The 26200-nt window shown below is 47.3% G+C and overlaps 1 protein-coding gene across 1 annotated transcript; it reads left to right on the plus strand.

Annotated features, from left to right (window-relative positions):
- Nucleotides 1-24521: 24521 nt before the first annotated feature.
- Nucleotides 24522-25150, plus strand: LOC308278626 (large ribosomal subunit protein eL15-like; the record flags this gene model as incomplete). Its single annotated transcript, XM_080718520.1, has 1 exon — nt 24522-25150. The coding sequence occupies exon 1, from the start codon at nt 24536-24538 to the stop codon at nt 25148-25150; it is 615 nt and encodes a 204-aa protein (XP_080574646.1). The 5' UTR covers nt 24522-24535.
- Nucleotides 25151-26200: the final 1050 nt, after the last annotated feature.

Here is a 26200-nt window from a genome sequence, read left to right on the forward strand (position 1 = left end):
CTTTCAAGAAATGTATCTTTACTCTCTTCAAGTACCAAGTACCGAGTACCAAGTACTATAAACAGAGTTGATGTTTTCTTTTGTGTTTTATTTTTCTGAACAGGCGGTACAAATATCTCTTTGTTCGTGAAAGAGAACAAAGGTCACCTGGGAGCAGCATCCCTCCTTCCCTGGTCTCCTCCCCAAAGGCAAAGCTTGCTACTAGTTTCTGGTTTATCTTCCAGAGATATCCTGTGCACTTAGCAACATACCTGGATATATATATATATATTTCTTTTTTGCCTGATATAAATAGTAGCATTCTTGCCGGGCGTGGTGGCGCACGCTTGTAATCCCCACACTTGGGAGGCAGAGACAGGAGGATCGCACGGGTTCGAAGCCAGCCTCAGCTACTTAGTGAGGCTCTCAGCAACTTAGTGAGACCCTGTTTCCAAATAAAATATAAAATAGGTCTGGGAGTATAGCCCGGAGGTAGAAAGCCTCTGGGTTCCACCCCCAGTACCACCAAAAAAAAAAAATAGTAGCATTCTTCATACCATCCTATACATTACAGTTTTACTTAAAATCAATTCCTGGAGCCAGGTGTAGTGGTGCATGATTGTAATCCCAGAATGTGTGTGTGTGTGTGTGTGTGTGTGTGTGTGTGGTACTGGGGGTGGAACCCAGGGGCTTTTCTACCTCCGGGCTATACTCCTAGATCTATTTTATATTTTTATTTGGAAACAGTGTCTCACTAAGTTGCTGAGAGCCTCACTAAGTAGCTGAGGCTGGCTTCGAACCCGTGCGATCCTTTGTCAGCCTACCAAGTGCGGGGATTACAAACTGCGCCACCACACCCGGCTTAATCCCAGAATTTGAGAAACTGAGACAGGAGGATCACAGATTGGAGGCCAGCCTCAGTAACTTAGTGAGACCCCCGAGCGACTTAGTGAGACCCTCCATCAAAATAAAATAGGTCTGGAGGTGTAGCTCAGAGGTAGAATGTCCCTGGGTTCCATCCCCAGTACTAAAAATAAATAGATAAATAGATAAGAAAATTCCTGGAGACATTGTGCGTCGGCTCGGCTGCGGTGGCTTCATCTTGGAGGCTCGCCCCATCGTTTTGCAAGCCTGCATATTGATACACATTGAGGTCACACGTCAATGTTTTTTATTGCAGACAAAGCGGCAACGTTCATCTTTGCTTGTTGGTCACCTGCATATGTGTGAATATATTTGTAGGATGAATCCCTAAAGGTGGAGTCATCAGGCCAATGGGATGGACAACTTTAATATTCATATATATTGCCAATTTGCCCTCCATCCAGGTTATATCTATTTACATGCCAACCAACATGAATGAGGGTGTCAGTCTTCCCCCGCCCTTTTAAACAAGGCAGATTAGATTTCCGTTGCTGCAAAACAAATTGCCACAAACTTCATGGCTCAAAACAACACCCATGTAAGACTGGGTACAGTGGTGCATGACTCTTATCCCAGGACTTGGGAGGCTGAGACAGGAGGATCACAGGTTTGAGGCTAGCCTCAGCAATTTAGCGAGACCCTCATCAACTTAGCAAGATCCTGTTTCAAAAATAAGGCCAGGTGTGGTGGTGCACGCTTTTAATTCCAGCATTCGGGAGGCTGAAACTGGAGGATCACGGTTTGCAGACAGCCTCAGCTACTTAGTAAGGTCCTCTGCAACTCAGTGAGACCCTGTTTCAAAATAAAGAATAAAAATAGGACAGGGAATGTAGCTTGGAGGTCAAATGCCCCTGGGTTCCATCCCCAGACCTGCAAATAAATAAATAAATAAATAAATAAATAAATAAATAAATAAATAAATAAATAATAGGGTAGAGGGCCAGGTGTGATGGCACACACTTGTAATCCCTGCGCTTGGTAGGCTGAGACAGGAGGATCGCACAGGTTCGAAGCCAGCCTCAGCTACTTAGTGAATCTCTTAGCAACTTAGTGAGACCCTGTTTCCAAATAAAGTATAAAATAGGGCTGGGAGTATAGCCCAGAGGTAGAAAAGCTCCTGGATTCCACCCCCTGTAACACACACACACACACACACACACACACACACACACAATAATAATAATAAATAAAATAGGGCAGAGCAGAGGGTGTAGCTCTGAGGGCGAATGCCCCTGGATTCCATCCCCAGACCTGCAAAAAAAAAAAAAAAAAAAAAAAAAAGCAAAAGAAAACAAAGAAACAAAAAACAAAATAAAATAGGGCTGAGGCATTCCAAAAATTAAAGTAAAAAGGGCTGGAGATATCATTTGGAAGTAGAATGCCTCTGGGTTCAATCCCCAGTACAAACAAGAAAAATGTTATTGAAATGATGACAAGCTAAGATGATAGCAAATTACTGGCTGTTCATCTAGAGCTTTGTGATCATTTACCATTATTTCAATTTTCTGTGTTTTTTAAATGGGGTGAAAGTCATATAATATAAAATTCACCATTTTATAGTGTACAGTTCAGTGGCGGTCAGGGTGTTTGTGGTACGCAACCATCAGCAGTATAATTCCAAAATGTGTCATCACCCAGGGAGACCTCATACCATTAGGAAATACACCCAAAGCCGGGCGTGGTGTCTCACCCCAGCATTTGGGAGGCGGAGACAGGAGGATCGTGCTTCACGGACAGCTTCAGCTACTTACTGAGGCCCATTGCAACTCAGTGAGACCCTGTTTCAAAATAAAAAAATAATAAAATAGGACTGGGGTGTAGCTCGGAGGTAGAATACCTCTGGGTTCTATCCCTAATACCACACACAAAAAAAAGAAAAAAAAAAAAAGGAATACACCCAGCTGCCCCTAGCTTACTCTCTGTCTCTATGGATTTACCTATTCTGGGTATTTTATTTTATTTTTTATTTTTTATTTTTTTGGTGGTACTGGGGTTCCTGGAAGCCCTTTACCTCCGGGCTACACTCCCAGACCTATTTTATATTTTTATTTAGAAACAGGGTCTCCTAAGCCAACACGCGCAGCTGGCTTCGAACCTGCGCGATCCTCCTGTCTCCGCCTCCCAAGTGCGGGGATTACAAGCGTGCGCCACCACGCCCGGCTATTCTGGGTATTTTATATAAATAGAATTGTATAATATATAAAAAATAGAGCTGGGGGTGTAGCTCGGAGGTAGAACACGCCTGGGTTCATCCCCAGCACAATGAAAACCAACCAACCAGTCAACTAAACAAACAACAACAAAACCCCAGCGGTTTATTAGTCCACAGTCGCGTGGTCAGGACCTGGCGTGGGGTCGTGGGTCCTCTGCTCAGAGACTGCAAAGGGAAGGAAGGTCGGGAGCCGAGTGGGCTGAGGTCCTGTCTGGACGTGCTGAGGGGACAGTCACTGCCCAACTCCTTCCCTTTTCTTTCTTTCTTTCTTTTTTTCTTTTTTTGCGGTACTGGGGATGGAACCCAGGAGCATTCTACCTCCGAGTTACACCCCCAGCCCTATTTTTTGTTCTTTATTTTGAAACCGGGTCTCACTGAGTTGCTGAGAGCCTCACTAAGCAGCTGAGGCTGGCTTTGAACCCGTGCCATCCTCCTGTCTCAGCCTCCCAAGCGCGGGGAATACAAGCGTGCGCCACCACGCCCGGCTCTTGGAGTGTTAATTTTTTTTTGTGTGGGTCTGGGGATGGAACCCCGGTACATTCGACCTCTGAGCTACACCCCCTGCCCTATTTTTTATTCTTTATTTTGAAACAGGGTCTCACTGAGTTGCAGAGGGCCTCACTAAGTAGCTGAGGCTGTCCGTGAACCATGATCCTCCAGTTTCAGTCTCCCGAATGCTGGGATTACAAGCGTGCGCCACCATGCCCAGCTCTTGGAGTGTTCATTTTTTTTTTTTTTGGTGTTACTGGGGTTCCTGGAAGCCCTTCTACCTCTGGGCTACACTCCCAGACCTATCTTTACATTTTTATTTGGAAACAGGGTCTCCTAAGCCAGCGCGCATGGCTGGCTTCGAACCTGTGCCATCCTCCTGTCTCAGCCTCCCAAGCGCGGGGATGACAAGCGTGCGCCACCACGCCCGGCTTGGAGTGTTCGTTTTTAAGAGTCAAGTATAAAGCCAGATGTGGTGGCGCATGCTTGTAATCCCAGTACTTGGGAGGCTGAGACAGGAAGATCGCAGGTTTGAGACCAGTCTCAGCCACTTAGTGAGGCCCTGTTTCAAATGAAAGAATAAAAAACAGGGCTGGGGGTGTAGCTCAGAGGTAGAGTGCTCCTGGGTTCCAAGCCAGTACCCCTCAAAAAAAGAATCAAGTATAACTTAAAGTGTCGCAGTGAATCAGAGCCTTGCCTACCTGCCGTCCTTCTTTGCCAAAGCAGGTACTTTGATCCCTCTCCTCGCTTTCTCCTGATATATACAGTATTACCATCTTTCCAATGAATACACTCCAGCCACTGCATCCATGCTCTCGTGTGTGTTTGTGTATATGTGTTGTGTGTGTATGTGTGCGCGCGTAGTACTGGGGATTGGACCCAGGGGCATTCTATCTTTGAGCTACACCCCCCAGCCCTATTTCATTTTTTTGTTTTGTTTTGTTTTGAAACAGAGCCTCTTCACTAAATTGCTGAGGCTGGCTTTGAACCGCCGATCCTCCTGCCTCGGCCTCCCAAGTTCTAGGATTACAGGCGTGGTGGCCCAGTTCCTATTCCGTTTTTTTGGCTTCTGATAGTCACGAGTCTAAGAGTCACATTTTCAAAGCAAGAAGCAATTCCTCCTTTTCTGCCTCCCTTTTGCTTTGCTGTGGGAAGGGTCCTTCCCCAAAGCTCCCAGTGGCCTTCCCTTTCATTCTCTGGGCCAGGACGAGGTCACGGGGCTCTAAGCCCGCATGCAGAGATGGCGAAGCAGGGAGCTGCCGCTTCAGCCTCCATCACGGAGAAGGGGATTCTGATGGGTAGGCAACCAGCAGCAGATGCCTACTGGGGTGATTTTGCTTCAAGTGACAGAAAGTGACTTAAAAAACAGTAGCGATAGGCCAGGCATGGTGGGTACGCTTGTAATCCCTGCGCTTGGGAGGCTGAGACAGGAGGATCGCACGGGTTCGAAGCCAGCCTCAGCTACTGAGTGAGGCTCTCGGCAACTGAGTGAGACCCTGTTTCCAAATAAAATATAAAATAGGTCTGGGGGTATAGCCTGGAGGTAGAAAGCCCCTGGGTTCCACCCCCCAGTACCGCAAACAAACAAAACAAACAAACAAACAAACAAACAAACAGTAATGATGAACTCTTCCCACAGCAAAAGAAATAGAGGTTATGAGGAGGAACGGATTCTTGCTTTGAAAATGTGACTCTTGGACTTGTGGCTATCAGAAGCGCAACTGAATGGGAGCCGGGTGCAGCAGCACACATCTGTCAGCCGAGTACCTGGGAAGCTGAGATAGAAGGATTGCAGGTTCGCAGCCAGGCTTAGAACTTTAGAGAGGCCTTCAGCAACCTCGTAAGATATTGTTTCAACGGGACTTAAAAAGCAATAATGAAAGCTGGGTGTGGTGGCGCACGCTTGTAGTCCCAGCATTCGGGAGGCTGACACCGGAGGATCTCAGTTCGCGGACAGCTTCAGCTACTTAGTGAGGCCCTGTTTCAAAATAAAGAATAAAAAAAATAGGGCTGGGGGTGTAGCTTGGAAGTAGAAGGCTCCTGAGTTCCATCCCCAGTACCAAAAAAAAAAAAAAAAAAAAAAAAAAAGAGCCAGGCCTGGTTGTGCACACCTGTAATCCCAGTTCTTGGGAGGCCAAGACAGGAGGTTCACAGATTCAAGGCCAGTTTCAGCAACACTAAGTGAGACGCTTAGTGTCTCAGCACTCAGCAATCTAGTGAGACCCCGTTTCAAAAGAAAAAAGAAAAACAGCTGGGAGGTCGAATGCCCCTGGGTTAAATCCCCGTACCAAAACAAAACAAAAAGCACAATAATGAGGTTTTTTCTTCTCATATATCAAGAAGTCCAGAGCTAGGGAAGTCCCATGGTTGGTTAATGCGGTTACTCAATGATATCAGCAAAACCCAAGTCTTTTCTGGCCTTCTGCTGTGTCATCCTCAGCTGTTGGCTTTGGTCTTTTTTTTCCGCGGGTCTGAGGATGGAACCCAGGGGCATTTGACCTCCGAGCTACACCCCCTGCCCTGTTTTTTATTCTTTATTTTGAAACCGGGTCTCACTGAGTTGCAGAGGGCCTCACTAAGTAGCTGAGGCTGTCCGCGAACCGCGATCCTCCTGACTCAGCCTCCCAAATGCTGGATTACAAGCCTGCGCCACCACACCCGGCTGGCTTTAGTCCTTTCGCTTGTCTCTTCATGGTCACGGGAGGGCTGAGACCTCAGGCTTGGTGGCACAGGTCCATAATCCCTGTACTTGGGAGGCCAAGACAGGAGGATCATAGGTTCAAGGTCAGTTTTGGCAATTTAGTGAGATTATCAGCCACCTAGCAAGACTCTGTTTCAAAATAAGTATAAAAAGGGCTAGCCGGAGGTGATGGCGCGCGCTTGTAATCCCAGCATTTGGGAGGCTGAGACAGGAGGATCGTGGTTCACGAACAGCCTCGGCTACTTAATGAGGTACTTTGTAACTCAGTGAAATCGTGTTTTAAAATAAAGAATAAAAATAGGGTTGTGCCGGAGCCAGCTGGCAAAAGTACGGGTCCTGAAGAGAGGAGTGAGGATGAAAAGAATTTTATTCAATGAATTTTATTCATAGAATTCTTCATTCTCTCATGGAAGGATCGGCAGTACACTCCCGGGTCGATAGCTCTACTGACCGATCCCGGTTTTATCGCTCTCGTCCTATTTATACCGCTCCTGTCAACCAACCCTCGTGACGTCACCACCTGTGCGCGCAACGGTCAAACCAATCAATTCCACCTGAGCTTCTCTCAGACCTTGAACTTTCCATGACCCCAAACCTTATCGGCTCTGGGCAAAGGACAGTCAGAAGTATTCTTAAAGGGGAAAACCTTAATGGCTCCCACAGGGTTGAGGGTGTAGCTTGGAGGTAGAAGACCTTAAAAAAAAAAGGGTTGGGGTTGTAAGCTGGAGGTAAAATGCCCTTGGATTTCATCCCCAGTATCACACACACATACACAACAGAAAGAAAGAAGGAAAAAAGAAAGAAAGAAGACTGAAACCACAGATGATCCATTGTTTGAAGAGAGAATGCCCAGTCATCCTGCCATTTTCTCGAGAGTGAGAAGTTCCTTTCTCAGGTCTTACAGGCTGGAATAGAGTCACCTGCTTATTTGCAAACCAGTTGCCCTAAGGGAATAAATGACCAGGAATGGCTTTGATGGGGAACAGAGAGGAACCCCAAAGCAGAGGAAGCTGATTTTTGCCTAAACGAAATTACAGTTCTGTAAGCAAAGAAGAAGGGGGGATGGCAGCCCAGCCAGGAATAGTGTATACCTGTAACCCTAGTACTTGGGAGGCTGAGACAGGGTGATTGTAGGTTCGAGGCCAGCCTCAACAACTTAGTGAATCCTGTTTCAAACTGAGGAATAAAATCGGGTTGGGGTGTAGATTGGGAGTAGAATGCCCCTGGGTTCGACCTCTAGTACTATTAAAAAACAAAAGAAAAGCCGGGCGTGGTGGCGCACGCTTGTATTCCCAGTACTTGGGAGGCTGACACAGGAGGATCACAGGTTCAAAGCCAGTCAGCTTAGTGAGGCTCTCAGAAACCTAGTGAGACTCTGTTTCCAACTAAAGAAAATCGGACTCGGGGTGTAGCTTGGAGGTAGAACAACTCTAGGTTCAATTCCCCAGCACCAAAAAAAAAAAAAAAGAAAGAAAGAAAGAAAGAAAGAAAGGCAAAGTTATTGCTTTCATAGACATTCCAAATCATATAGGTTGAGAATATTGCTCCATGGTGATACCCATCCTGAAATAGTGCCTGAATCACCAGTTATCATCCAAGTAGTTCAGAAAGGCTCGCGGCTTGGCTCGATAGGTCCAGCTAAAGTAATCACAGCAATGGTTTCCTTCCTTCCTTCCTTCCTTCCTTCCTTCCTTCCTTCCTTCCTTCCTTCCTTCCCTCCTTCCTTCCCTCTCTCCCTCCTCTTCTTTTTTCTTTTCTTTTTCTTTTGGTGGTACTGGGGTTCCTGGAAACCCTTCTCCCTCCGGGCTACACTCCCAGACCCATTTTATACTTCTTTATTTTTGGAAACAGGGTCTCCTAAACCAGCGCGCGCGGCTGGCTTCGAACCTGCGCGATCCTCCTGTCTCCGCCTCCCGAGCGCGGGGATGACAAGCGTGCGCCACCACGCCCGGCTCCCTCCTTTTCTGAAAGAGGATCTTGCTAGGTTGCCGAGAGTCTCACTAACTTGCTGAGGTCGGCCTTGAACCTGTGATTCTCCTGTCTCAGCCTCTGGAGTACTGGGACTGCAGGCGTGTGCCACCACTCCCAGCCTTGCTTGGTTTTGCACGTAGCTAATATTACTATGTCCCAAATGCCGCAAGATCCCTACTGCGAGCCAGCCCGTGGCGTTTCCCACATGCGCAAGCCCCACGGTCCCCTCTTTCCCAGGGCCTACCTCGCACTCTCTTTCCACCTCTCCGACTCTTGGCTTTCTAGGTGTGCTGCACAGCTGTTATTCCGTGGCTTCTCTTAGCCATTATCTCAGAACTTCCTGCTCTTCCCACCCTGGCTCTCCGTCGTCTCTATGATCCCCTTCTTTTTCTCACTGCCCTTTGACTCCTTTACTTTTCCCGAGCTTAGCCTCCAGGGGTTTCCTAAGACACATATGCATGGGCGTATACTCTGCGGCGCACATCCATCTGAAAATGTCTTTGTTCTACCTGGAACCCCCGGTTGGAAAGAGTTTTCCCCTAAGGGGGGATAAAAATATATAAAAGACATATTTTATATATCTATATCTGTATTTATATCTATATAGCCGGGCGTGGTGGCGCGCGCTTGTAATCCCTGCGCTTCGGAGGCTGAAACAGGAGGATCGCACAAGTTCGAAGCTAGCCTCAGCTACTTAGTGAGGCTCTCAGCAACTTAGTGAGACCCTGTTTCCAAATAAAGTATAAAAAATAGGTCTGGGAGTATAGCCCGGAGATAGAAAGCCCCTGTGTTTCACCCCCCAGTACCACACAAAGAAAATAAATAAGGAATAAAAAATATGGCTGGGTGTGTTGCTCCGAAGTAGAATGCCCCTGGGTTCCATCTGCAGTACTGCGGGGGAAAAAAAAGTGACCTCGACGTTGACCTTAGAGATGGGGTGGAGCCTGCTGTTGCCTGGTCCAGTTCACATCCACCCCCTTCGGGCCTTCGCCGCAGCCTAGACTCCAGCAGTGACTATCTTCCTCATCCGCTCTCCTTCATCACCTCCTCACCTCCTGTCCCTCGCTGCTCTGGCCTTCCCTCCTAGTCCTTTGGGTCTTCTTTCTCCTCCTCCTCCTCCTCCACCTCCTCCTCCTCCTCCTCCTCCTCCTTTTGCTTCTTCTTAATACTGGGGTGGAACCCAGTGCCTTGCACACGCAAAGCATGTGCCCAACCACAGAGCTACACCCTCAGCCCCTGCTTGCTTCTTTTTTTTTTTTTTCTTATAGTACTGGGAATGGAACCCAAGAGCATTCTGTCCCTGAGCTGCACCCCCTTACCAGATTTTTTTAGTTTGAAACAGGGCCTCACTACTTTGCGGAGGCTGAGCCAGGTGTGGTGGCGCACACTTGTAATTCCAGTACTTGGGAGGCGAAGACAGGAGGATCGTAGTTTTGAAGCTAGCCTTAGCAACTTAGTGAGGCTCTCAGCAACTTAGCAAGACCCTGTTTCCAAATAATAATTTTTAAAAAAGTTCTGGGGATGTAGCTCAGAGCTAAAAGGCTCCTGGGTTCCATCCCTAGTACCATATACACATACACAAGTTCCTGAGGTTGTCCTTCAACCTGTGATCCTCCTACCTCAGCCTCACAAGCACTGAAATTACAGGCATGAGTTACCACACCAGCTCCTTTATTTATTTATTTATTTATTTATTTATTTATTTATTGGTGGTACGGAGGGTGGAACCCAGGGCCTTTTTCTACCTCCCAGACCTATTATATATATATATATATATATATATATATATATATATATATATATATTTTACCTCTGGGCTAAACTCCCAGACCTATTTTTATATTTTTATTTAGAAACAGGGTCTCCTAAGCCAGCGCGCGCGGCTGGCTTCGAACCTGCGCGATCCTCCTGTCTCCGCCTCCCAAGCGAGGGGATTACAAGCGTGCGCCACCACGCCCGGTGACCTATTTTATATTTTTATTTGGAAACAGGGTCTAAGTTGCTGAGAGCCTCAGTCAGTAGCCGAGGCTGGCTTCGAACCTGTGCGATCCTCCTGTCTCAGGCTCCCGAGCGAGGGGATGACAATCACGCGCCACCACGCCCAGCGTGCTTGCCACTTTAAATCAGATCTCCTCACTTCCAACTCTATACCACCCATGATCAAACCCAGAGAAGACTTTGTCTAAACTCTTGGTTCAAGTCTGCTCACTTGCTCCCTCCTTGTGGAAGCCCCCATGCCGCCATGGCATCTGTATCCTGTATGGATTTAGTATCGAATTGGAAATCTGGTCACAAAATGCAGCAAGCGCCTTTGTAGTTAATTTGTCACTTTAGCAAGCTGGCTGGATGTTTGGAACCTCCCTGTGGCATCTGAAGTGGAACAGACTTGGTTTTCAATGTACATCTGTCCCTCCTGCCAGCTGTGGAAGCAAATTACTTCCTGGTCTGAGTCAAGAGTTTCTTCCTTGAATCCGTCAGGAACAATGCTTGTCGCCGAGGGCTGTCAGGACTGAGTGAAATCAGGCACTTGGCCCACAACGGGCCTTCAGTAATGTGCTAGCCTCCTCGGGCCTGTGTTTTGTAAAGTCTTAGCCATTAAAAAATCAGATTTAGTTATCTATATATGAAGTAAAATCTATTGAAATGCAAAACATTAATCGAAAGGTATAGCCAGTTGTAGTGGCAAACACTTGTCATTCCAAGACTTGGAAGGCTCAAGCAGGAGGATCCCAGGTTCCAGGCCAGTGTGGTGCCCAGCCCAGGAGTGGAAAAAAGGGGAACTGTAGCTTTAAATCTAGAAACCTCACGAATGCCGAGTGCCCTGCCTCCACTCCCCTTCACTCTGAAGGCCTGCTTTCCTCCAAAGCTTGCTTGCTTTCATTTTATTTTTTTTTTTGTGGGTCTGGGGATGGAACCCATTATTATAAAACAGGGTCTCACTAAGCTGCAGAGGGCCTCACTAAGTAGCCGAGGCTGTCCGCGAACCGTGATCCTCTGGTCTCACCCTCCTGAATGCTGGGATTATAAGTATGCGCCACCAGCCGGGCTTCAAGGCTGACTTTTTAAAAGGTCGAATAAACCAGGCGTGGTGGCGCACACTTGTAATCCCCGCACTTGGGAGGCTGAGACAGGAGGATCACACAGGTTCGAAGCCAGCCTCAGCTACTTAGTGAGGCTCTCAGCAACTTCCTTGTTTCCAAACAAATAAAATATAAAAAGATAGGTCTGGGAGTATAGCCTGGAGGTAGAAAGTCTTTGGGTTCCACCCCCACTACCAAAAAAAAAAAAAAAGGTCAAATAAATCTTAGAGCACTTTAAGTGCAGCTAATTGGGGTCTATGTAGTTTGTTAGTTCAGAATGTATTTTACACTGATCACAAGTCAAAGCCCAGTGATAAGCCGGGCGTGGTGGTGCACACTTGTAATCCCAGTACTAGGGAGGCTCAGACAAGAGGATGGCAGGTTTGCCGGCAGCCTCAGGTACTTAGTGAGGCCTTTTGCAACTTAGTAAACCCCGTTTCAAAATAAAAAAATAAAAAGTAGGAATAGGGCTGGGGGTGTAGCTTGGAACAAGAATGTCCCTGGATTCCATCCCCAGTACCGCAGGGGGGAAAAAACAAAATAAAAGTCCGAAAAATAAAAAACAAAACAAAAAAGCCCAACGATTCGGGCATAGCCCAAGGCTTTCCATCACCCCGCTGACATCGGCCTGATGATTCTGAGAACCAGACCACCATCCCTGCCTGCCATTGCTACCCCACTTGCAAAGTTTCCTGAAAAAAAAAAAAAGAGCCATGCCCTTCCGGCGTTGCCCCTCTGCTCGGCCTCCAGCCTCTCCACCTGTCTGTCTCTCCACCAGCCTCTCTATGGTCCGAATTCCATTCACTCATTCATTCGTTTATTCATTCATTCATTCCTGGTACTGGGGATGGAACCCAGGTGCATTCTACCTCTGAGCTCCACCTCCAGCCCTATTTTTATTCTTTATTTTGAAACAGGGTTTCACTAAGTTGCTGAGGCTGCCAGGTCTGTTGATGCACACCTGTAATCCCAGTACTGAGGGGGGCATAGACAGAAGGACCACAGGTTTGAGGCCAGTCTCAGCAATTTTGCAAGGCTCTCAACAACTTAGTGAGACCCTGTTCCAAAATAAAATATAAGCCTGGCCTGGTGGTTCACGTTTATAATCCCGGTACTTGGGAGGCTGAGACAGGAGGATTGCAGGTTGGGGCCACTGCAACTTAGTGAGACCCTGTTTCAAAATATACAATAAAGTAGGGCTGGGGGGTATAGCTCAGAGGTGGAATACCCCTGAGATCAATCCCCAGCACCACAAATAAAATAAAATATGGCTGGGGGCCTAGTTCAGAAGTAGAATGCTCCTAAATTCTTCCCCCCAAAAAGTTGCTAAGGCTGTCCTTGAACCTGAAATCCTAATGTTTCAGCTTCCCAAATACTGGGATTATAGGCATGTATTTTGGGGGCGGGCTACTGGGAATTGAACCCAGGTACATTCTACCTCGAGATACACCCTCACCCCTTTTTATTGTTTATTTTTGAACGGGTCTCCCTAAGTTGCTGGGGGTCTTGCTAAAGTGCTGATGCTGGCCTCAAACCTGTGATCCTCCTGTCTCAGGTCCCAAGTACTGAGATTACAGGCGCATGCCTGTATTTTATTTTATTTTCACTTCTTTACGAACACAATACAAGCTTCAGAACTGGTAGAAAATTGATGGCCCTTTCTCTGTGTGAAGAGAAAAAATAAAAATAATAATCCTAGCTGGGCATGGTGCTCACACCTGAAATCCCAGTACTTGGGAGGCTGAGACAGGAGGAACACAATTTCAAGGGTAGCACATGGTAACACAGTGAGACCATGCTTCAAAATAAAAAAAATAAAAGAGGGTTGAGGTATAGCTCAGAGTTAGAACACCCCTGGGTTTTCCTCAAGCCGGGTGTGGTGGCGTATTCTTGTAATCCCTGCGCTTGGGAGGCTGAGACAGGAGGATCGCACGGGTTCAAAGCCAGCCTCAGCTACTTAGTGAGGCTCTCAGCAACTTAGTGAGACCCTGTTTCCAAATAAAATATAAAATAGGTCTGGGAGTGTAGCCCGGAGGTAGAAAAGACCCTGGTTTCCACCCCTAGTACCACCAAAAAAAGTAAAAAGTTTTCCTCAAATGCTTCCAACAACCTGGAAAGCCTGAGAATGTTAGGAGGCGGACCCTCGCACACCCCCACATGGACAGCTAGCGGAGCATGGGGCACGCCCCAGCCCACCCCAGTCTCCCCTGCTCCCTGCTGGTCTCGGCCCCTCTGCATTCGGTCCCATACTGGTGCAGTGTGTGTGTGTGTGTGTGTGTGTGTGTGTGTGTGTGTGTGTGTGTGTGGTCCTGGTTGTCCCCCTGCCCCCCAGGTTCCTCAGCTCCAGCTGTGTCCATCTGTGTCACGCTCTGCTCTGGTCTGGCCCTAGGATGGAGCCCCCAGCACCGGGCGGCCTGGCCACTGTCATCAGGTCAAGGTGCTGGTGACGTGCTCTTTGTTACAGGGACGGGGATGAGGTGGCTGTCAGGCCCCACGGCTTACCCTGGTTGGAGGTGAACGCTGTCACCGCCTCGCTGGTGGCTCCCCGGGGCCTGGGCCTCTGCTCCTGATTACGGAGCATCAGTGGGACCCGGCCCACCCAGAGCCACGCTGCCATCTGACTCACCTCACTACCTGCTCGGCAGACCTCGCCCGCCTGTTTATCAAGCAGCGGCCGCCCCCGCGGGCCGCCTCCTGCCGGCCTCCAGCCAGCCGCACTTGGCGGAATTATAGCCCTCGTGAGCTCGGCTCGCCGGGCTGCACTGCGCCCTCTGCACCCGTCATCTCCTTCCCCTAATTGCGGCTGTGTGCCGGGCGCTCAACCCATTTCACAGGCGAAGGAACAGAGGCTTCCAGAGCCCATCCTGGCAACAGTCACCAGAGCCAGACCGAGTGACTCACCGAGCTAACTCATCATGCCGGTGACAGGTCATCCATAAATTTGCCTCCCTCTATCTGGAACATTCCATTTCCTGGTCACTAAGTTCCCATCTACTGCCCTCAAGCCTTATCATACCATCTGCTCTGTGTGTGTGTGTGTGTGTGTGTGTGTGTGTGTGTGTGTGTGCGTGTGCGTGTGTGTGCGTGCGTGTGGTACTGGCGATTGAACCTGGAGGCATTCTACCTCAGAACGATACCTCCAGCCCTTTTTTATGTTTGGTTTTTGAAACTGGGTCTTGCTAGAGAGTCTCCGAAAGTTATTGAGACTGGTCTCAAATCTGCGATCCTCCTGTTTCAGCTTCCCAAGTACTAGGATTACAAGTGTAGACCAACACACCTGGCTTGCTTTCTTTTCTCTTTCTTTCTTTCTTTCTTTCTTTTTTTCTTTCTTTCTTTCTTTCTTCCTTCTTTCTCTTTCTTTTTGCAGGCCTGGGGATGAAATCCAGGGGCATTTGACCTCCGATCTATACCCCCTGTCCTGTTTTATTCTTTATTTTGAAACAGGGTCTCACTAAGTTACGGGGGGGGGCCTCACTAAGTAGCTGAGTCTGTCCGCGAACTGCGATCCTCTGGTCTCTGGCTTTATTTATTTTAAACAAGGTCTGGCCACATTGCTGAGGTTGGCGTGAACCTGCGATCGTCCTGGCTCAGCCTCCCATGTACTACCTGATCCAGCTGCTTTTTTCGTTTTTGTTGGCTTTTGGTTTGGGTGCTACTGGAGACTGAATCCACAGGGCTTCTACCTCAGAGCTACTCTTCCCGTCCCATTTTATTTTACTTTATTTTATGTAGAAACGGTGTCTAGCTAAGTTGCTGAGGCTGGCTTTGAACCTGGGATTCTCCCGTCTCAGATTCCCATGCACTGGGGTTATAGGCATGTGCACCACTGTGCCTGGTTACCAACTACCTCTTCAAATCTAGCAAGAATTTTCCTTGTCCCAATAGGACATAGCCCACATTGTTTGTTTGTTTGTTTTTGTACTGGTAATGGAACCCAGGGGCATTTTATCTCAGAGCAACATCCTCAGTTCTTTATATTATTATTATTATTTTGAAACAGTCTTGCTGAGTTGCTGAAGGTCTCACTAAATTGCTGAGACTGGCCTCAAACCTGTAATTCTCCTGTCTTAGCCTCCCAAGTATTTGGATGACAGGTATGCATCACCATGCTTTTTTTTTTTTTTAGGTGGAACTGCAGATGAAACCCAGGGGCACCCTACCTCTGAGCTATACCCCAATCCTATATATTTTTTAATCTTTATTTTTAAATTTTTTATTTTTTGTGGGTCTGGGGATGGAAGCCAGGGGCATTCGACCTCCAAGCTACACCCCGGGCCTGATTTTTTATTCTTTATTTTGAAATAGGGTCTCACCAAGTTGTGTAGAGCCTTACTAAGTAGCTGAGGCTGGCCCAGAACCTGCAATCCTCCTGCCTCAGCCTCCTAAGTACTGGGATTACAAGCATGCGCCACTGCGCCCGGCTTCTAGCTATGTCCTTGAAGACATTTGGCTAGAAGCCTAGGGTCATAATAGAAGAATAAAAACCCTCTTCACAACACCAGGCGTGGTGGCGCATGCTTGTAATCCCACGCTTGGGAGGCTGAGACAGGAGGATCGCGCAGGTTCGAAGCCAGCCTCAGCTACTTAGTGAGGCTCTGGTTTTTGGTCTCCGTGGTCTCTGTGGACCAAAGCCTCTTGCAATAATTGAATCAGGCCTCTGGCTCTTCCTACCTAAATAGAAACCTGTGTACCCACTGTTCTCCGTGCCCTGCATGCCAAACCATGCTGCCTCCACAGGGTGGGCGTGCTCAGGGAAGAGGGCCTTGCCTCCTAGCCTTCTCCCCGGCCCCGCCCACAGCACCCTACCAGACTTCTCTTAGCTGAGTGCGGGTCACCGGGAGCTCAAGTTGATGAAGAATTGCGGTGTTTCGTTCTCCAGTCCTACAAGCTCATAAAGTGCTTAACGACTTGGTTCATTTGGTTTATTCAAATCCAATTCCTCAAGATCTTGGAATTTATGGAAAAATCATGATTTGCAGTAGAAAGCAGATCCTCCCCCCCCCCCCCCCGGTACTAGGGATTGAACCCAGGGGTGTTTTACTTTTGAACTACACTCCCAGCCCTTTTTATTTTTTATTTCCGAACAGGGTCTTGCTACTTGCTGTGGCTGGCCTTGCACCTCTTGTCTCAGCCTCCTAAATACTGGGATTATAGGCATGTGCCTCCACGCCTGGCTACATGTTCATGTTTCAATTTGTGGTTCCACAGGTACCACATGGTGGCTAAGAAACACTGAGTCATTAAACACTGCATGTTAGTTGGGCATGGTGGCACACACCTATCTTCCCAGTACTTGGGAGGCTGAGACAGGAGGATCGTAGGTTCAGGGCCAGCCTCAGCAATGCAGCAAGACTCTCAACAACTTACAGACTCTGTTTCAAAAAAAATAAAAAGGGGCTGGAAGAGCAACTCAGGTAGAATGCCCCTGGGTTCAGCTTCCAGTACCTCAAAAAACAACAAAAAGCAGATTAATCTTAGATTTATATATACATATCTATACACAAACACCTTTAATATACAGCAAGCATGATATCAAGTCTTTTGGGGGGGTACTAGGGATGGAACCTGGGGGACTCTACCTCTGAGCTCCACCCCCAGCCCCATTTTTTATTTTATTTTATTTTATTTTATTTTATTTTATTTTATTTTATTTTTTGCAGGTCTGGGGATGGAACCCAGGGGCATTTGACCTCTGAGCTATAGCCCCTGCCCTATTTTTTATTCTTTATTTTGAAACAGGGTCTCACTGAGTTGTAGAGGGCCTCACTATGTAGCTGAGGCTGGCCACGAACCGCGATCCTCCAGTCTCAGCCTCAACAATGCTGGGATTACAAGCGTGCGCCACCACACCTAGCTGATATCAAGTCTTTATGATGGAACATACATGGATATGGAACAGTGAGAATTCAGGAAGTTATATATTTTGGGGAGCCATTAAGGTTTTCCCCTAAAAGAATATTTCTGACTCAGCTGACTGTTCTTCGCTGGATCCTCAATTTCAGAATCTCCCCGTATGGGCCACCTCCTGCCAAAGCCAGCCGGCAAAAGTACGGGTTCCGAAGAGAGGAGTGAGGATGAAAGAATTCGATTCTAAGAATTTAATTCAAAGAATTTAATTCAAGCATGGAAGGATCGCCAGTCCACTCCCGGGCCAATATCTCTAACTGGCCCATCCCGGGTTTATTTCTTTTGAGGTATTTATACAGTTTCAGGTCAATCAATATCCTCGTGCTATCACCACCTGAATACAATAAAGACAGATGCAAAGCACATACATCATGGGCAGGTCAATCAACACCCTCGTGCCATCACCACCTGATCTTCTCTCAGACCTTTTACTTTGAACCTTCCATGACCCCAAACCTTGTTGACTCTGGGCAAGGACAGTCAGCTGAGTCAGAAATATTCTTTCAGGGGAAAACCTTAATGGCTCCTCACAATATATTTATAAAAATCTTTAATAACATTTAACTAGATTTTCAAATAACTGATGTTTCTGCTCTATTGAAGTCATTTTTACTTTATTTTTGGTACTGGGAATTGAACCCAGGGACATTGTACCTCCAAGCTACACCCCAGCCCTTTTGATTTTTTATTTTATTGTAGTTTTCTTTTTATGTGGCACTGAGGATGGATCCCAGGGGCATTCTACCTCTGGGCTACATCCCCAGCCCAATTTTATTCTTTTCTTTTTTTTTTTTGTGGTACTCGGGGTGGAACCCAGGGGCTTTCTACCTCCGGGCTATACTCCCAGACCTATTTTTATATTTTATTTGGAAACAGGGTTTCACTAGGTTGCTGAGAGCCTCACTAAGTAGCCAAGGCTGACTTCGAACCTGTGTGATCCTCCTGTCTCAGACTCCCAAGTACTGGGATTACAAGCATGTGCCATCACACCTGGCTCTATTATTTTAAAACAGGGTCTCACTTGAACTTGTGATCCTCCGGTCTCAACCTACCATATACTGGGATTATAAACGTTTGTCACCACACCTAGATTTTATTTTTTATTTTGAAACAGGGTTTGGCTAAATTTCTGAGGGTGGTCTTGAACTTGTAAACCTTCTGTCTCTGCCTCCCAAGTACTGAGATTAAAAGCCTTTGGTGTTTACATTTTAGATAGAGCTGTAATATCGTGCCCTGCAAATGTAGGGGCTGGGCCTGACCTAGACCTTGTGAATCAAGCTATAAGACAGTGTAGAGTAATAGCCCAGGGATTCCCACTAATTCCAAACCCCTTTCTTGTGTGTGTGGTGCTGGAGATTGAACCCAGGGACATTCTACCTCTGACCTATACCCCTAGCCCTTTTTATTTTTTTATTTTGAAACAACAGGGTCTCACTAAATTGCTGATGGCATCACCAAGTTGCTGAGGCTGTTCTTGAATCTGTGGTCCTCCTGTCTCAGCCTCCCAAGCCAAACCCCTTTCTTTAAAGCTCAGCTTCAAGAGTAGCTGTTTTCCTTTGAAAATAAATGCCACTATTTCCTCTTTTTGTCATTTTAGCCTCTTTTTCTAATATGAGCACAGATGACTTGATTAATTGCAATCTTAAGAAACATCTGCTGTTTGTGGTAGCCTAGAGTGCTGAGATATCAGGAATTATTTTCTTCATATTTTTCTATCACTTCCAAATTCTCTACTTTTTTTGTTTTTACTTATTCTAATTCTCCAGGGAACTTTTATATTCTGGAAAAATTATAAAGAAAAAAAATACATAGTTCTATTGCTGAGCAGAATGAAAGTTTTCTTGATCAGCAGTCTGATTCATAGAGCCTTGATGAATTTTAAGAAAATTGATTCAGCCGGGCGTGGTGGCTCACACTTGTAATCCCAGTACTTGGGAGGCTGAGACAGGAGGATTGCACAGGTTCGAAACCAGCCTCAGCAACTTAGTGAGACCCTGTTTCAAAATAAAAGGAATAAAATAGGGCTGGAGTATAGCTCAGAGATAGAATGCCCCTGGATTCCATCTCCAGTACCAAAAAAAAAAAAAAATGCTGGGATGTACTCCTCCCATCTCAACCTCTCAAATACTGGGATTGCAGGCATGCCACACTGTGCCTGGCAAGAGTAATATAATTTTTTTAATATTACTAAGTGCTTCTGAGAAGCCTTGATGTGAAAATCACTCTCATTTATGAGTATTTCCAGAATCATGAATTGAGGGCCCAAGCAAAGAAGAAGAAAAAAAGGTCCATCAACTGCTGGGAGAACCAACACTCATGGTTCTGAGAGCTTGATCAGGTTAGTGAGGGCTTTTCTTTTTCTCTTACCAAGTGCTACAGCCCCTCTAGTCCTGCTCTCCTCTCTGCAGCACCTCTCTGTCCACGTCTGGAGGCTTCAGCACAGCCCACAGACCCCACACCTCCTGCCCATGTTCAGCACTCGCTCAAAGGACTTAGAGCTAGACGTGCAGAGGAGTTTCCCCAAGGTCTGAATGAGGTCAGTCATGGGGTCAGTCGTGGGCGATGTTCAGGTCACTGGCTAGGCTGCGCCAATGTTGACTAGCCCATCCCAAGCCAAGAAGTGTCCGTGCATTTCTCAGTAAATACGGACATAAGCCGGGCGTGGTGGCACACACTTGTAACCCTAGTAACTTGAAAGACAGGAGGAGCGTAGGTTCCAGCCAGCCTCAGCTGCTTAGGCCCTCCACAGTTTAGCGAGACCCTGTTCCAAATTAAAGTATAAAAAATAAGACTGGGGGTGTAGCTCGAAGGCAGAATGACCCTAGGTAACACACACACACACACACACACACACACACACACACACCACACCACATTCAAAACAGCTCACTTAAAAAAACCAATAATTCAGGCTGGGCGTGGTGGCGCACGATTGTAATCCCAGCACTCGGGAGGCTGGGACCTGGTGGATGGCGGTTCGCGGACAGCCTCAGCTACTTAGTGAGGCCCTCTGCAACTCAGTGAGACCCGGTTTCAAAATAAAGAATAAAAAATAGGGCAGGGTGTGTAGCTAGGAGGTCAAATGCCCCTGGGATCCATCCCCAGGCCCACACACACAAAAAAAATAACAATAATTCAGAGCCGGGCGTGGAGCCGCACGCTTGTAATCCCAGCATTCGGGAGGCTGAGACCGGAGGATCGCGGTTCGCGGCCAGCCTCAGCTATTTAGTGAGGCCCTCTGCAACTCAGTGAGACCCGGTTTCAAAGTAAAGAAAAAAAATAGGGCTGGGGTGTAGCTCAGAGGCAGAACGCCCCTGGGTTCCATCCCCAGTACCACAAAACAAATAAGCAAAAAATTAAAAATTAAGAAAGGTTGGTGGTGTGGCTCAGAGGTAAAATGCACCTGAGTTTGATCTCCAGAATGTAAAATAATTAAGAGGCAGCTCGTGCTGTGTTACTCAGTCCAGCCTCAAACTCCTGGGCCTGAGCCGTCCTCCCACCGCAGCCTCCTGCGTAGCTGGGACTTCAGGGACATGCCACTGCGCCTTCTACTCCAGATTGTAGGTTACCTCGATGCGGAGATCCAGTAAGCATTCAATAGGATGCATCTTCCATATGGAGTCAGAGGAATGAAAACAAGAGTGGAGACTCATTTCATCTTAGTGAACTTGATGAACAAACGATTTTTAAACCAGAAAACTGTCATTTTTCTGTCCATGTGAGAATATGCAGTTCCATCCCTCCTCCATCCTCCTCCTCTTCTTGCTCCTGTTGTTCTTTTGTGGTACTGGGGATGGAACCCGGGGGCATTCTAACTCCGAGCTATGCCCCCAGTCCTTTTTATTTTCCATTTTGAAATGGGGTCTTGCTAGGTTGCTGAGGTTGGCCTCAAACCTGAGACCCTCCTGTGTCAATCTCCCAAGAACTGGGATTACAGGTGTGCACCACCATGCCTGGCCTGTTCTATATTCTGAAACAGCTTACAAGCATGCACAGCCATGTCCAGTTCTCCTTTGCCGTGTGTGTGTGTGTGTGTGTGTGTGTGTGGTACTGGGGACTGAACCCAGGGGCATTTTACCTCCGAGTTACACCCCCAGCCTGATTTTATTTATTTATTTATTTATTTATTTATTTATTTATTTATTTATATTTTTGGTGGTACTAGGGGTGGAACCCAAGGGCTTTCTACCTCCAGGCTATACTACCAGACCTATTTTTATATTTTTTATTTATTTATTTTTTTGATGGTACTGGGGTTCCTGAAAGCCCATCTACCTCCGAGCTACACTCCCACGGGCTACACTCCCAGACCTATTTTTATGCTTTTTAATGTGGAAACAGGGTCTCCTAAACCAGCGCGGCTGGCTTCGAACCTGCGCGATCCTCCTGTCTCCGCCTCCCAAGCGCGGGGATTACAAGCGTGCGCCACCACGCCCGGCCTATTTTTATATTTTTTAAATTAGGAAAGAGGGTCTCACTAAGTTGCTGAGAGCCTCACCAAGTAGCTGAGGCTGGCTTCGAACCTGTGTGATCCTCCTGTCTCAGCCTCCTAAGCGCAGGGATTACAAGCCTGCACCACCACGCTTGGCTTTTTTAAAAATTTGATACAGGGTCTCGCTAAATCTCTAAGGCTGGCTTTGAACCTGCAATCTTCTTGTTTTAGCCCAAGTACTGAGATTACAAGTGTGCGCCACCACACTGAGCTTCTCGCGCTTCTTTTTGCCCCAAATTTGATACCATATACTTTGAGCTTGTGGCTTTCCAACATTCCCAGTCTTAGGAACTGGGAATGCAAGGTAGCCATCTTCAGTGATCTTGCTCTTCCTTTCATCCGGCCAGTTTTGTGGCATTGGCTTAGTTGTTACATCAGCTCAACCGACCCCACCTATAATTCTGGCATCTGTGAACAGGAAGCAAGGCTCTGCCGGGAGGCAGACACGGCTCCTGCTGACCCAGATTTTTTTTTTTTTTTGTAAGCGAAATATCTGTAATTAGGCCAGTAGTAATATTTTCCTGGGGAAAGAATTGAGTAAATTTAGGGAAAAGAGTTTTAAAGTCCAAGATACATATGTCTGGGAGTAACGGAGATCCAAGATAATCTAAGAGTTTGCCTCGCTATTTATCCGCCTCCTTTCAGTAAGAAATTTATTTTTAGTAACATCAATACTGTTCTTTAGAGAGAGGGAGCTCCTCCTCAGAGTAAGAACTAGCCAGGTGCGGTGGTGCCTGCCTGTAATCCTAGTACTTAGGAGGCTGAGACAGGAGGATCGCGGGTTCGAAGCCAGCCTCAGCAACTCAGCAAGACTCTTAGCAACTAAGTGAGACACTGTTTCTAAATAAAAAAATTACAAGGGCTGGGGTGTAGCTCAGAAGTAGATTGCCTCTAGCTTCAATTCTCAGTACCAAAATCAAACAAATAAAAACATATCTTCAAACTAGCTGACAACGGAGAGCCAGGCGTGGTGGTACACGCTTGTAATCTCAGCATTTGGGAGGCTAAGACAGGAGGATGGTGGTTTGTGGACAGCCTCAGCTACCTAGTGAGGCCCTTTGCAACTCAGTGAGGCCCTGGATTGAAGGTTAGCAGCCAGCCTCAGCACTTAGTGAGGCCCTCACTGTTTCAAAATAAAAAATAAAAAATAGGGTTAGAGGTATAGCTCAGAGGTAGAATGCCCCTGGCTTCAATCTCCAGTACTGCAAAGAAAAAAAATCACATAATGGAATACTGTATTATATAAATATGACCGCCATATCGTATGACAATATCATGCATTGGAATTCATACAATGCAGTACTCAACATCTCACAATGAGAATGAATAAACTACATGTTAACAACATGGGTAGTCATATAGATAATAGTACCAAGGCAAACAATCATACACAAACTTGTACAGTTAATTCCATTTATGTAAAGTATCAAAATCAGCACAGATCATTTACAGTGTTAGAAGTCAGGATGGTGGTGATGGGAGTAGGTGGGAGAGGACAGGACCGTTCACTTTTCCATACACAGGTTATACTTTAGTAGGAAGTTCAAAACCACATCCAAGCTGGGCGTTACATGCCTGTAATCCCAATACTTGGGAGGCTGAGACAGGAGGATCAGCAGGGCCTCAGCAACTTAGTGAGGCCCTCCACAACTTAGTGAGACCCTGTTTCAAAATAAAAATAGGAGCCAGGCGTGGTGGTGCACCCTTATAATCCCCGCGCTTGGGAGGCTGAGACAGGAGGATCGTGCAGGTTCGAAGCCAGCCTCAGCTGCTTAGCGAGGCTCTCAGCAACTTAGTGAGACCCTGTTTCCAAATAAAGTATAAAATAGGGCTGGGAGTATAGCCCGGAGGTAGAAGGCCCCTGGGTTCCACCCCCAGTACCACACACACAAAAAAAAAAAAAAAAAAAAAGAAAGAAAAGAAAAGAAAAATAGGGATGGAGGTGTAGTTTGGAGTTAGCATGCCCCTGGGTTCAACCCTGTACCTCCCCCCCAAACTAGTTAATGTAAAGAATAATCAAATAGAAGCCAAGTGCTCTGGTTTACTCCTGTAATCTCAGTTCTCTGGAGGTTGAGACAGGAGGACTGGAAGCTTGAAGACAGCCTGGGCAATTTAAGAGGCCAGCTCAAGAAAGAAGGGGTTGGGGGCTGGGAATGTAGCTCAGAGGTAGAGCACTCCTGAGTTCAATCCCCAACGACACACAGGCACACAACTTTGCATGAACGCGCGCGCGCGCGCGCGCACACACACACACACACACACACACACACACACAGAATAAACGCATAAAAAAAGGGTGGCCCTTGGCCGGGTGGTGCTGGGCAGAGCTAGGCAGGCTGGCGGGCGCCTGCGCTGTCCTGGCCCCTGGCGATGCCCTGCTGGCGGCGCTCCGCAGCGCAGGCGTGGGCGCGTTTTGTGTACCGAAGCCCTGGGGCTCAATGCCCTGATGCGTTCCCCTGAAATAAAACCCAAGCCGCCCACGCTCCCCTCCCATGCCTGACCTAAGCGCCAGTCATTTAGCATGGCTGGCACCCTGGGTGGTGAGCAGGGCTTTCCAGGGGGGCAGGGCGGCCATGGCAACCGGGACGCAGCCTCTGCCTGCTGCAGGGGAGATGCGGGGAGAAGAGATTCCCGCAGGAGCTGCTGGCCCCTTGGCAGCCTGCATTGGCAGCCTACATTAGCTTCCTGCATACAATTTGTTTCATTTTCAATATTTTTAAAAATGCAGCCAAGCGAAGGCCCTTCCTTTCCGTCTGGCGGCAGCCATCAGGTAAGCCAAGATGGGCGCGTACAAGTACATCCAGGAGCTATGGAGGAAGAAGCAGTCGGACGTGATGCGCTTTCTGCTGCGGGTCTGCTGCTGGCAGTATCGCCAGCTCTCGGCGCTGCACCGGGCTCCCCGCCCCACCCGGCCGGATAAAGCGCGCAGGCTGGGATACAAAGCCAAGCAAGGCTATGTCATATACAGGATTCGGGTGCGCCGGGGTGGCCGCAAGCGCCCCGTTCCTAAGGGTGCAACCTATGGCAAGCCTGTCCATCACGGAGTTAACCAGCTAAAGTTTGCACGAAGCCTTCAGTCTGTGGCCGAGGAAAGAGCTGGACGCCACTGTGGGCCTCTGAGAGTCCTGAATTCTTACTGGGTTGGCGAAGATTCCACATACAAATTCTTTGAGGTTATCCTCATTGATCCATTCCATAAAGCTATCAGAAGAAATCCCGACACCCAGTGGATCACTAAGCCAGTCCACAAGCACAGGGAGATGCGCGGGCTGACGTCTGCAGGCCGCAAGAGTCGTGGCCTTGGAAAGGGCCACAAGTTCCACCACACCATCGGTGGTTCCCGCCACGCAGCCTGGAGAAGGCGTAATACTCTCCAGCTCCACCGTTACCGATAATATAAGTAATGTTTGTAAGATTCATACCTAATAAACAATTTAGGAGAGTCAAAAAAAATACAGCCAAGCGATTTTATAGAACAAAGAATATATTGGAATATATTGAAATACAGTCTATTTCTTTCTATATAGCAGTATTTAAGTGCAGCTCATGGACTTTTAAAGCTATTCAGGGTCCTCAATTGTGTGTGTGTGTGTGTGTGTGTGTGTGTGTGTGTGTGTGTGTGTGTGTTACTGGGGATTGAACTCAGAGGTATTCTACCTCTGACCTACACCCCCAGCCCTATTTATTTGTTGTTGTTTTGAAATGGTCTTGCTAAATTGCTGAAGCTGTTTCAGTCTCCAAGTCCTGGGATTATAGGCATGAACACCATGACCAGTCAACTCCATTTTATTTTTTTGTGAGAGCATAAAATATGCCACTCCAAATATGTTCCTTGGCATCTTTCTAGCTGTTTATCAGAGAAACCTCAGTCCTCCGCAGAAGTGAGACTTGGAAAGTGGTCCTTCAGTCAAAAGGAAGCCAGGCGTGGTGGCGCACGCTTGTAATCCCCGTGCTTAGGAGACTGAGACAGGAGGATCGCACAGGTTCGAAGCCAGCCTCAGCTACTGAGTGAGGCTCTCAGCAACTTAGTGAGACCCTGTTTCCAAATAAAGTATAAAAAAGGTCTGGGAGTCTAACCCGGAGGTAGAAAGGTCCCTGGGTTCCACCTCCAGTACCACACACACACACACACATACACACACACACACCAAAAATCCACACAAATAAAAAAATAAAAATTAAATAGGTCTGGGAATGTAGCCCAGAGGCAGAAGGCCCCTGGATTTCATCCCCAGCACCACAAAAAAAAAAAAAAAGAAAGAAAGAAAGAAGAAAAAAAGAAATGTACAAGCGGAGCGTGGTGGCGCACGCCTGTAATCCTGGTACTTGGGAGTCTGACACAGGAGGATCACAGGTTTGCAGCCAGCCCCAGCAGGTAGTGAGACTCTGATCATCCTAATAAGATTCTGCTTCAAAATAGAAATAAAGTCGGGTTGGGGTGTGGG

The sequence above is a fragment of the Muscardinus avellanarius genome, assembly GCF_963383645.1.
Source record: "Muscardinus avellanarius genome assembly, chromosome: X".
NCBI lineage: Eukaryota > Metazoa > Chordata > Mammalia > Rodentia > Gliridae > Muscardinus > Muscardinus avellanarius.